This window comes from Mytilus galloprovincialis, chromosome 12 (genome assembly GCF_965363235.1).
Source record: "Mytilus galloprovincialis chromosome 12, xbMytGall1.hap1.1, whole genome shotgun sequence".
Classification (NCBI taxonomy): domain Eukaryota; kingdom Metazoa; phylum Mollusca; class Bivalvia; order Mytilida; family Mytilidae; genus Mytilus; species Mytilus galloprovincialis.
The window spans coordinates 1,740,966-1,753,644 of NC_134849.1; the positions used below are offsets into that span (position 1 = coordinate 1,740,966).

Consider the following 12,679-nt stretch of genomic DNA (forward strand, 5'->3'; position numbering starts at 1 on the left):
AACTATAGAGGCCATTTGATAAAGTGCAAACTATATAGGCCATTTGATAAAGTGCAAACTATAGAGGCCATTTGATAAAGTGCAAACTATATAGGCCATTTGATAAAGTGCAAACTATAGAGGCCATTTGATAAAGTGCAAACTATATAGGCCATTTGATAAAGTGCAAACTATAGAGGCCATTTGATAAAGTGCAAACTATAGAGGCCATTTGATAAAGTGCAAACTATATAGGCCATTTGATAAAGTGCAAACTATAGAGGCCATTTGATAAAGGACTTTTATTCCGTTCTGAATATTCCTTGGAGTTCGGTCTTTTTGTTATTTTATCATTTCTTTTAAACAATATTCCTTGGAGTTCGGTATTTTTGTTATGTTATCATTTCTTTTAAACAATATTTAATTTCGATTCTTTGGAAGTTACGGACAGCATGCACAAGTTACGGACAAGCCTATTGGTATAATTAAAAAGTTTCGGACTAGTTTTGTTTCAAGTTACGGACATTTTAAGTTTTCAGGAAAATTGTGCTGTAACAGTTTTTATAGTATTTATTCACTTTTTACATTGCAGAGTTTCCATACAAGATTTATATAACTTTTTAATTACAGAACATTTCTGTCGTATTCATGGTATCGTTATTATGTAGGGACAAACTTTCTTACCGATGCCAGGCGGCTCAATCTTGAGTCGTTTAAGCACAGTGACTATGGTCAAGGGGATATGCTAACAAATAATCAGATCAAGTATCCAAGTATCTGTCTAAACATTATCTGTATATTGTGAATGGATAGACCGACAGACAGATAGTACAATATGGTCAAAGGAATATGATAACAACGTATATTACCAAGTATACAAGTTATTTCTCTTAGCACATTGCTGTAACATTCCCTGTGTATTGTGTATAATGGAACCGTCGAATAGACAGTACACTATGATCAAAGGAATACGATTACAAAAAATTCCACCAAGTATGCAAGTAATCTGTCTTAACGTATTGCTGTAACATTCTCTGAGTATTGAGAATGGAGAGATTGACAGAAAGTAGTGTCTAGTCCAGAGAATATACAGACAGTACACTATGGTCAAGGGAATATGATAACACATAATTCTACCAAATATGCAAGTTACATGTATGTGTCTTTACATTCTTTGAGTTTTGTGTATAAATAGGCGAACAGACCACAATATAGTCAAGGGAATATTCTAACAAACAAACATTATAAGAGTACTGCAAAGCAATACAATTAAAGTCCCCTACCAGGTAAAAAATAATTATACTGAAACAATATGCAAACTTGTTTTATAACTTGTCATGGTGTGAACAAAAAGTAAATATCAAGTCAATACATGTACATGTATTTTCAGGCAAGACAAAAAACAGTGTGGAAAACTGATTATATGACAGAATTTTTCAAGTCCAAGGACCAAAACTCTGCACAAATATATCAGACGGAAGTACACATTTGAACTTGATCTGTAACTTGTCGTTATAAAACTATATATAATCAATTACTAATCAATATTTTAAAGTATAATGAAAAATTATTAGTGTGGAAAATACTCAAACATTAGATATGATAAATAGGTCCCTGAAATTAGATAAGATGTAGTACAATGTCTAAATATATTCTCAAATTATTATCAATTATAATTTATAGTTCTAAAGATTGTTTTCTATCATTTGTCACAAACTTATATAGATTAGTAACTTATCTTGAAAATGTCAACATCTTTTATCCATACACAATGTAATGTAATGACAGCCAGACTGACAAAGTGCAAACTTTAAGTCCACTTCGACTTCGACGGTTAGGGACTACTTTACCAATTTGCAAGGTATCTGTCAAACTATCAATGAGTATTGTGTATGGATAGATAGACAGACAGTTACAATATGGTCAATGGAATATGATAACAAATAATCCTACCAAGTATGCAAGTTATCTGTTTTAACAGTCTCTGAGTATTTGGTACGGATGGACGGACCAACAATAAAGCATAGTCAAGAGCATATGATAACAAATAATAACAAGTATGCAAGTTATTTGTATTAACATTTTCAAGATAACAATGTCTTCAGGCATCGTCAATCACTTTTTAACACATGATTCCAAGTAAAATTGAGAAAGGAAATCTACATTTAAGCCAAAAACGATATTGCTTTTCAGGAAGCTTGCATATATCACAGTTTGATAATACCTTTTTTGACTGAATTTGATACCAAATATTTACTGCAATACAATGAAAGTTTGGTAGCGTCAACAAACGAAATAAGCCGTCGCCATGTGATTCGAACAAGTGATGCAAAGATTTTTGGTCAAGAACATGTAACTTGGAAGGAAAGACAAATTTGATTTTAAGATTTATTGAAAAAGATAATGAAACAAAAATACGAAAAATGCGTTTTACAATTCCAAACAGACTAAAATCAATTAATAATTAGACTCCTGTGGGCACGGTTATTGAATTGTTCCCATGTTTGCCAAAGGTCGCGCCCCTTTTTTGGGTAATCTAAATAAAACTATTCAATCAATTTCCTCCCTCGACTACTCCTTGTTAGCTACACAGAATTGGTAGTAAATAATAGTAAAATGTCATCTTATGGTCTGTAACATTCTGCAATACAAAAATGTCCGATAGTTAAGTGGATCGGTTTGAGAAATTTTCGGAGAAATAAGTTAAACTTGCTAGTCAACGGTATCAAGTGCAAGTAGCTCAAAATGGCGATGATGATTTCATTATCCGTGATGTTGAAAGCACTTGAACAAGTATCAGACGAACCACAGATGTCAATAATGCCGGTGATGTTCACAACAGTTATTTATAGCACCAATAATTTGATATATTTGAAGGTGTTAAAAGTCTCTGAGTATCGTGTATGGATGGAATAGACAACAGCAAAAGTAGGCAATTCACTGGGTTTTGCGGAACCCTTGCAGAATAAAACCCCTCAACTCGGAAACGTAAAATCTAAAATTTATAAATATTAAAAGGGAGATAGTCAATAGAAATAAACAATGCACAAAAGTTTCATGCAAATTGGTTAAGGCGTTTTCAGGTTATTTGTCCGACATATTGACGATGGATGGACAACGATATACCTTATTACTATTATAAACGGGCGTATAAAAATTGACAATAATTCCAAAATAGATTGTCATATTATCAGAAAATCTTAACTTAGATAGAGCTTGATCTGCTGATAATGTTTTATCTGTCGGTTGTGTAACTGCTTCTTTGATTTTTGAGATATGAACAAAGATATAAGCCAATCAAAGTGCTTGTAGCACTGAGGATAAAGATTGCTTCAATTTATCAGTGAGAAGTGAAACTAAATATTGCATTGGTTGTTGTTGATTTAACTGCAATTTTAGACAACGGAAATTAACTTTCATTTTTAAAAATGGCATTAACAATGGCCATACCTGCCAACTGTCACTATTTGTGGGGAATTTTCTCCATGAAAGCTCCCAAATGGAAATTTTGAAAGAGCAATTTTGTCCACAATCTCAAACAAAACAATTAATGTTACAATGACTATAGGCTTTAAAAAGTATGATGAAGCAAAACAACAATATTAAGATGCATTTGAAGTTTTTTTTTTGGGACTGTAAGAGTAATCTTGCACGTAAAACCCCAATGGACATTTTAAAAAGATGGCAGGTATGAATGACACCATATATATTTTTAGAACAGATAGTATATTGCTCCACCTCTCGACCTTGCAAAAGTTAGGCAAAATTATTGATAAGTGTAACATCAATTTGTGTCTTGGATAACTGAGCATATATTACATTGACATTAGTTTCCGGAAATGTTTATGGATAGGATGTATAGAACATTATGATCAATGCACTATATTTTGTGTAGCAATTAAGGTAGTGATAAATCTTGTAAGATTTAGATATCAAGTCAGTCCCATAAGGTTTTGATAGCTTTTCAAGAAATCTTTACCTAAAAACTACATTTCACCACCTTTTCTCTATTTCTAGAAGCATGACCCATTTTTATTGGTAAATTAAATCCCCAATTTAGAAACAAAATACCCTAAGAAATATCCAGGCACAGTTTCCCTGTATGGTAGCAATTGGCATAGTTTCAGGGTAGAAGGTTTTTTAAAAAGTCAATCATCAGTCCCAAAAAGGCCAAAAAGGCCTTCATATATTAAAGCAGTTGGTGCTAATATACATAGTAAGAACATGTTATTTGTTACTTTATTGATTCTATTGACAATGGAATCATTATACAACATGTTAAACATAACTACAAGTATAAATGTCGAGACAAACTTACATCTGATATATCTCTCCATACTGTATCAAAATAAACAGTGTCTATTTCATTACTATCGTGATGAGCTAGTTTATTCCTGTAAAATTTTATCCTCGCTAGATCAGATCCTGGAGTTGTCTCTCCTGGTAGTGGTAGACTGTCAAATCCATTGATTGGCTGAGTAATAGATGTCAAGTTTCTGATCAGACATATCATCAATGTTACATCAAATGTTTTAGAATCGGGAAACCCTGTAACATTGAAAACAACAGAAATGCATCACTTATAGTGCTAAAATCAGTATTGAAAAATGTTACACTTGAGTATTTCACTCACCAGGTTTATTATGAAGTATAATTATTTACAGATAAAATATTACTTTAATAAATATTTTATTTAAGGAATGAGTATTCTGTTTTCTGTCTATGAAGAAATAACATGACAAATGCGGTGCAAACTAAATAACATGCACATGTCATGTATGCAAAAGTATTTTATGTTATTTTAAATAGATAGAAAAAAATATCACAGTCATTCCTTAAGCCTCAGTCTCACTAGACCACGATCGCAAAATTCTCACCGCAATAAAAAAAAACTAAGATCGTAGTAAGGTCACGATATGAGCGGCATGAAAACGTTTATTGTCGTTGATTTCACGTTGATACTACGTCCATACTACACTTCTACAACGATCCCGCTACGATTGTGTCATGTTCTCACCACGACTTTCCTACGATTATCATGATCAAACAACGTTCATAATGTTCTCACTACGACCATACCACGGGTTATCCGATTGCAACACGATCTTACCACGCTTCTTCTGCGATTTAACACGTTCTTACCACGATTATACTATATCCATACCTCAATATTACTACGTTCTCAGCAATAACGTTTCCATCGTGTTCAATATACATACTGTTCCATTCCTTATATTTCTGATTAATATGTAGATTTCTCGAAAAAAGCACAGTCATGCCACTAAAATCTACTAGAACACGTGGGATTAGTTGTAGGAGAAGATGTAGAAGCAGAGGGAGTTCTGAAAGTAACGAATCCTGAACTGACATAGATGTCAGACCGACCAAGGCAACCTGAATCATAACCTACTGTTGGTCCATCAAGCTCAAATGACAATGTTTTAGTGAGTGATATATAGCAGGGATGCCACAGATGTATCAAGCATAGTTCAGCCGTTGAAGAAAAGGGACAAATTTCATATAGAGAAACAAACTCTGGAGAGCTTTAATTTTATATATTTCATGTATTTTAATGACAAAGAGCATGATGGTCGTAGCATTAACGTAGTCAGGTCATAAGAAGAGCGTGATGAGGACGGCATGGGCGTGCTAGAATCGTACTATCGTCTTAAACAGCGTGGTGTAAATGTGGTATAATTGTAATGGAAGCATATATGAGTCGCATTGATAACGCAATGGTCGTAGTAACATCGCTGTGAGATCGTAGAGCAGTCTCTCCGAAAAGAAGCACGGGTTTGTTACGCACTCGCAACAACGGTACAGCGACCATTGCGATCTTACCACGACCTTAGTGCGCCCTTACTACGCGTCTACTACGATTTGATTTTGCCACGACCGCACCACGATTGTTATGAACATTTTCAAAGTTGGCCACGACCATCACAATCTTCAAGACCTCACCACGACAATATTACGACCTTACTGCGATTTACACAGATCGTAGTGCTATCGTGGCCGAGTGGGACTGCGGTATTATTATTTAATTCTAAAATATAAAAAAGAAGATGTGGTATGATTGCCATTAACAACTATAGGTCACCGTACGGCCTCCACCAATGAGCAAAGCCCATACCGCATAGTCAGCTATAAAAGGCCCGATAAGACAATGTAAAACAATTCAAACGAGAAAACTAACGGCCTTATTTATGTAAAAAAATTAACGAAAAACAAATATGTAGCATATAAACAAACGACAACCACTGAATTACAGGCTCCGGACTTGGGACAGGAACATACATAAATAATGTGGCGGGGTTAAACACGTTAGCGGGATCCTAACCCCCCCCCTAACCTGGGACAGCGTTTTGCCAGTACAACATAAGAACGAACTATACAAATTAGTTGAAAAAGGCTTAACTCATCAGATGTACAAAAAATACAAGTGGACGTGGCCGGATACTTATACATCCCGACACAAAAAGACACAATGAACAGATCTGACAACCAGTTCAAAGCCACTAACAACTAACAAACAAATCATGTATCTAAGACTAAACATTCAATCCGTACACATCCAACATCCAATGGATTTAGTATAAAGACGTCATAAACAGCCAGAGAAAAACATGACCTTTTTTAAGAAGTGATAAAAAAAACGTTGATGAGTTTATGGTCACATCAAGCAAATGTATATGAGCTGATAGACAAAACAATTTCAGTCAATTAGAAAAAAGTCTTACATCCAAAATTAAATTATTCCATCGTCTCGTCGAAATTATTATTAATCTCATCTATATGAGAACACGTTTTTTCTTCATATTATAGATGGTTTACAGAACTTTAGAAAGTTTTCAAACATTTAATACACTCCTGACATTCAGTTTTTGATGTAGCTTATCTAATTTTTTAAAATTCAACATGATTCCTTAAAAAAATAATTGTAATATCTTTACAATGTAACAAGAAAGTCAGAGAATAATTAATCTGTCTTCCAAAGTATTTTTTCTTGTCACGTTTTATCTAAGATTCTCAAAAAAATAAAGTATTATACATGTTAAACCTGTTTAAAGATTGCTTTTCGATTAGAAATTTAAAAAATGTGCAATCAAGTGACTACAGCCCTTGGATGGTGTAAACTTCCCAAAAAACGTGTATGGTGCAATGGTGTATGGCATATGGTGCAATTTTGTAAGGTGTATGGTGCTATGGTGTATGGTGTAAGGGAAATGGTGTAATAGTGTAATGGTGTAATGGTGTATGAGGAATGATGTGGCTGTGTAACGTGCGATCGGAAATGGTGTGAATACATGGTGTAGGACATTTCATTAGTTGAAAACAATGTTCTTTTTATTTTAATTTTTAGGATTGAAAACATAAACAATAATAATAATCCTAACATTTAAAATTTAATTGCATTATGGGTAATTTCGGATCGTGTAGATAGAATGGGTAATGTAGTATGGTGTAATGTGTAATGTGTAAGGTGTATGGTGTAATGGTACAAGGTGTATGGTGTGATGGTGTATGGTGTGATGGTGTAATGGTGTAATGGTGTATAGTGTTGGTGGGAAGTTTTCACCATCCAAAGACTAATAATTGAATACAGTTAAAGTTAATTCTTTAAAATTCCATAGAATTCTATCATTTAAAAACTACTTCAATATATTTCAAAATTTGAATTGTGTTTCATTGAACCGCAGGCTGGACTTTTCTTAATTTTTTGTGACAGTACTCTATGTATGACTTTTTTTTCTCTCAAGAAAGTAAGGACTGAAAAATCTATTCCGTTTTAATTTTTCATTGATAAAGTTCCCAGTTTCAACTCTCAGGAATATATGCAAACGTTTGTAAAAACCAATATTATTGATATAAGTGGTGTGAAGCTTGTTTCCAAATCCTATATTTTGATATATTTGTAAATTTCATGAATAAATAGGTTTAAACTACAAAAATCAACATTTTCAATTTGTTATCATTTGTTTTTATATTGCAATGATTATCATGATTGTATTGGTACATACTATTTTGTTTTAAAGGGAAACTACGCAAAAAAATCAAACATTTATATTATGTTCATTCTGTATAAAAAGGCTCAAATTCATAGATATTAAAGTTTTATTCCGCTAGATAAGCGATCACCATCGATTTTAAATTTAGAGTAACAATTATCTGCGTTCGGCCATTTTGTCTTCTTTCCAGATTAATATTAACGATATGTCTATAAACCACAAAGGAACAAAACTACAGTAACCGATGTAGTCGTAATTGCGTGTCGATATCTTGTCAATCGTACGGTTGTTTTATCCGACTAACTACCTTGATACGGAACATATTCTTATTTTTTAAAATTACCATGGTCTGTTGTTTTTAAACTGTTAATGTTGGAATTAGGTAAAAAGTTAAAGTTGAAATCATAAATAAGTGTTCCGTATAAATTGTTTTCAAAAATCTAATTTGTTCATAATTCTTTAAAGTAATAAACTTTTTTCAAATAAATTCTGATCTTCCTTCACCTGATCACCAGCATGCCTAAAGGTATTACTTCCAAAGGTATTGTGAGGGGTGTCAGGTGACACGTCCAGGTATTCAAGCTATTTCCTGTCGGGCTTGTAAGTTCATGCATCGTTTCACTTCTGCAGGTAATGATCAGTGTACACGGCCGATAACTTATAACTTTCCATTTGAAACTATCAGATGTATAATATACAACTCTGTCTTACTTGTCATTACTAAACTGATACGCTTGTTTATAAATAACATTTCTGGTGTAAAGAATAGAATTCATAAAAATATAAATAATACCCAAAAAATAAGATTTTATGAAATTAAAATCTATTTAAATATTTTTTCCAAGGGTGAATTTTGGAAAATGTAATATATACTCGTTGTCAATAGTGAAGGACAGAATAGAACATACCAGAAATATTGATTTAAAAAAATGTACGCACTTGTCGACGATTCGTTTATACGACTGGGTAGAAAGTTACGGAACTATAGCGCAATTTAAAATATATACATGTATACATTGAACATAAGCAAAACTTATATACCTATATGGAGTTATTTTCTTTCAGAACGAAAGGTCATTCTTTTTCAGAATGAACCCGGACGATACCATGTTTCAATGATATATGCTCCAAGGCATAAAATAATGACCTGTGAGAGGTCATTATTTTCCTTGATAAACATGCAATCTATGATTTACTTCAAAACTTTATTCGTCTAATAGTTTTTTGTTGTCGATTTGGAAATTTATTTTTTAAAGTTTAATCGATGAAAGGTGTAAAAGAAACCGTCATTGTAGTCCCGTATTTTAATTTTAGAAACAAATAACGTGAAGTTTTGTTAATTTATCGCTACAATAAAGAAACATTATCATATATGTTAGAAGAATTTTAATGTAGACTTTCATAAAATAAATCCAGATTTAACATATTCGTGTGTAAGATTTTGAAAATCTTATTGAGTCAAACTGAAAAGGTTGACTGGTTTTTGGTTGCTTGCTTAACGTCCAGTGGCAAATATTTCATGCATGTTCAGAACGATACACACTGAATAGGAAATCATACTGTGACCTACATGTATTTATATTCGTCTTCGTGTCAGTTCTTAACTTTTTTTAAATTTACGTATACCTTTTACTCTATCAAATGATCAACTAATAAGATAATCTTATATTCTATTGAATATTCTATTGAATAATGTTAACGTAACTCACGAAAGGGTCAGGTGTGGAGGGTATATAATTATATCCAGATTATCTTTTAATAAAATGTATTGCTATTCAAAAGACAATCTCATTCGATTCAAATAAAATTGTTAAAACAAATAACCACTTTTCCGCGATAGAAATAACATAACAAATAGAAAAAAAAACATACCCCTCCCCCTTTTCCATAAGCTACATTTGTATGTGGTACAATAAATTACTCACAATTACAATGTGTCTTGTATTTGTCATACAACGTTATCGGATGGTAACAATACATTTGTGTCTATTCATGCAGTTACAGTAATATTTTTATTGTGCATGGATAATAATTTTTAAAAGGTTTATATCTAAATTATTAAGTGAGTTTTATTTCACATTCTAAATGAGCCGCAGGGCGTATTTAAAACTTGAACGCATTAGAAAGGAATATCCCACTTTAGTGTTGTCGGTAAAATAGGATACTAAATTTTACAAAACTTTATAAAATTAATATTTTTTTACTGTATATAAGTCAGATAATGCATATTTTAAGGTTTTTCTTGTCGTAGAACACACCTCGGGGTGTCAGGATTGTTCAAAGAAAGACCTCCCTCCGGTCGGTCTTTCATTTGATCAATCCTGACACCCCTCGGTGTGTTCTTCGACAAGAAAAACCTTAAAATATGCATTATCTATAACATATATTTTGAATAAATTGGGGTAAAAGTTTTGTAAATAGACTAGTCCACGTATGCCAACAGTATGTGATCATCGAATGTCGATAGACTATTGTATAACAAAAGAAGAAGAAGAAGAAGAAGAAGAAGAAGAAGAAGAAGAAGAAGAAGAAGAAGAAGAAGAAGAACAAAACCAATTTGATTTAAATACAGGTCAATGTTTAACTTGCTTTGGTTCATCGAAGTTGTGGACATAGTAAAATCACAGATTTATATTTCAATAAGATTGTTCTCGAACAAAGGAAGGAATTCGTCATCACAATTGTTATATATTGCACTGGACGAACACTAATTATCCCCAAGGGATGTGAATATTTTGCTGGGAAACTATTGCATATCAAAGTTTCAAATTAATTTCGGGATTTATTTTCTTTCTTGCTATTCAATAACAGAAAAATGAATAAATTGCTTGTCCGCTAAATAGGGATATTTTTGTCAGATAAAAGACCTTATATTAAAAAAAAAAGGGAAATATAACATTAAATTGGTTCTGTCTTTTTTTTTAAACATCGTTAAAAAGATGTGTGTCTAAGGTGAACGCCACAAGAACCCTGTAATACTAGTACGATAATATAGGATGTAAACATTCCTTCTCAATAATATGGTTGTTTTGGAAATCTTTTCATACAGATTGACAACTCATGGTCCGATATCCATGTACTATTTGCCACATGACGCGCATAGTTCTTTCTTCCATCATCATCTTATGCTTTAATATTGCTGTAAACATCGATGGTTCACACCCAAATAAAATGGAAGTAATGTACCTTCAGAGCTTCTCCGTGTTATACACTTGTGAAACTTAATATATAGACGAAATTTCGGTATTGAAATGAATCTACATCTCACAAACAGGATGTTTAAATAACGATTTTGAGTAATCACCTAACAAACCAATATAAACGTATGGCAAGATATAACCATGAAGGAATTTAGTGTTTGTCAGACGCAAGAACTCATCACTATCATAAACGTATACGTTTATATGCATGCAGCTTCAAATATCAATAACAAGCGGTCGATGTCGATATTCCGTTTTCTAACTGTTCAGAGTTAGACATGTCACTTGTTCATTCTTGGAAGCCTTCATATTCCCCGTCCAACGATGGAAACTCTTTCTGGTTGTGTTGACTATATATGCTTGTATGGTAATTATGTCGTTTATCTGTACAAGTGGTTGCATTTCCTCTCCTTTCCCAACAAACAAACTAACGAAATGCTACTAGTCTGCTTTTTCTGGAGCTCATCCTCAATGGCGCTTATACGTCGGAAAACTTACATGTATACTAATTATGATTGTTTCAAGAACAACGATGTAGGGACGAACTATTCTAAATTCGTCAATATCAGTTTATGCATGACTAAAATATAAGTTGTATTACAACAACTGTATTACTTATTTGGATTAATGACGGCTATCATTGTTCAACATTGCACAAATATTATCATAGAATTTAAAAAAAAATGTAGATAAATCCCCTCAAAAATAATGTCTTAGCTTCGATAATTGGTATTCTTTTCACAAAAAGTTCGTGTAAATGATTATCCAATGAATTTAATTATGTAAGAATGCAATGTTAAAAAGAAACTACAAAAAAATCATGCATGTTGTATGCTGTAATTATTTTCAATTAAAAACTTTAAAATTTGCGATAGTTTTACGAGCATTTAAACACAGCCAGATTTGAATACAAGTTAAGAAATTCCGGTAAAGTCAATGATAGCAAACATATGTGCAATGTTTTATCCTGATCAAATTGGGTAATATTGCATTTAGTTTTTATTAAAGATTAAAACTACTATTTTTTACTTCATATTTGAATCTTTACGCCAATTTTCAATTAATTATTGTATCTTTATTCTCATCGTGTATTAAATCTTAGTGTATTAAATACAGAATACTCTTTCTAATTCTTTCTGTTCATCCCTTCTAAATATCAACATTCATACCTGTGTACGCTTGAACTCACACCTGCGGCTAAATAGCTACGAGGTAAACGAATTGACCTCACTCAAGGAAATATACAGTGACCTTTACAAAATAATATACACACTCTGCTCACACATTAGTTGCATTGAAATGATTATCAAAACAATAATGGTAAATAGAATGGAAATATTTTCAGTTCAATATCAGTAAAAATTTTCAATATATTTTTTGAAAAAATCTCAACAATAATTAATGAAATTTATTCGAAAACATTTACTAGAGATAATTTTGTAGGAGTTTAATTCAATCAATACAAAACGGTATATGGATATTCATTTTCGT

At 32.3% G+C, this 12,679-nt stretch overlaps 1 protein-coding gene across 1 annotated transcript in view; it reads right to left on the reverse strand.

Moving 5' to 3' along the window:
• Positions 1-2,483: 2,483 nt before the first annotated feature.
• LOC143055022 (E3 ubiquitin-protein ligase DZIP3-like) overlaps positions 2,484-12,679 on the reverse strand; it is a 30,479-nt gene continuing 20,283 nt past the window's right edge. Inside the window, exons 3-4 of the mRNA XM_076228155.1 lie at positions 4,298-4,527; positions 2,484-2,620 (exon numbers count right to left, since the gene is read on the reverse strand). Of these exons, the coding sequence (XP_076084270.1) occupies positions 2,561-2,620; positions 4,298-4,527 (290 nt within the window). The 3' untranslated portion in view covers positions 2,484-2,560. The remainder of the gene's footprint in view (positions 2,621-4,297; positions 4,528-12,679) is intronic.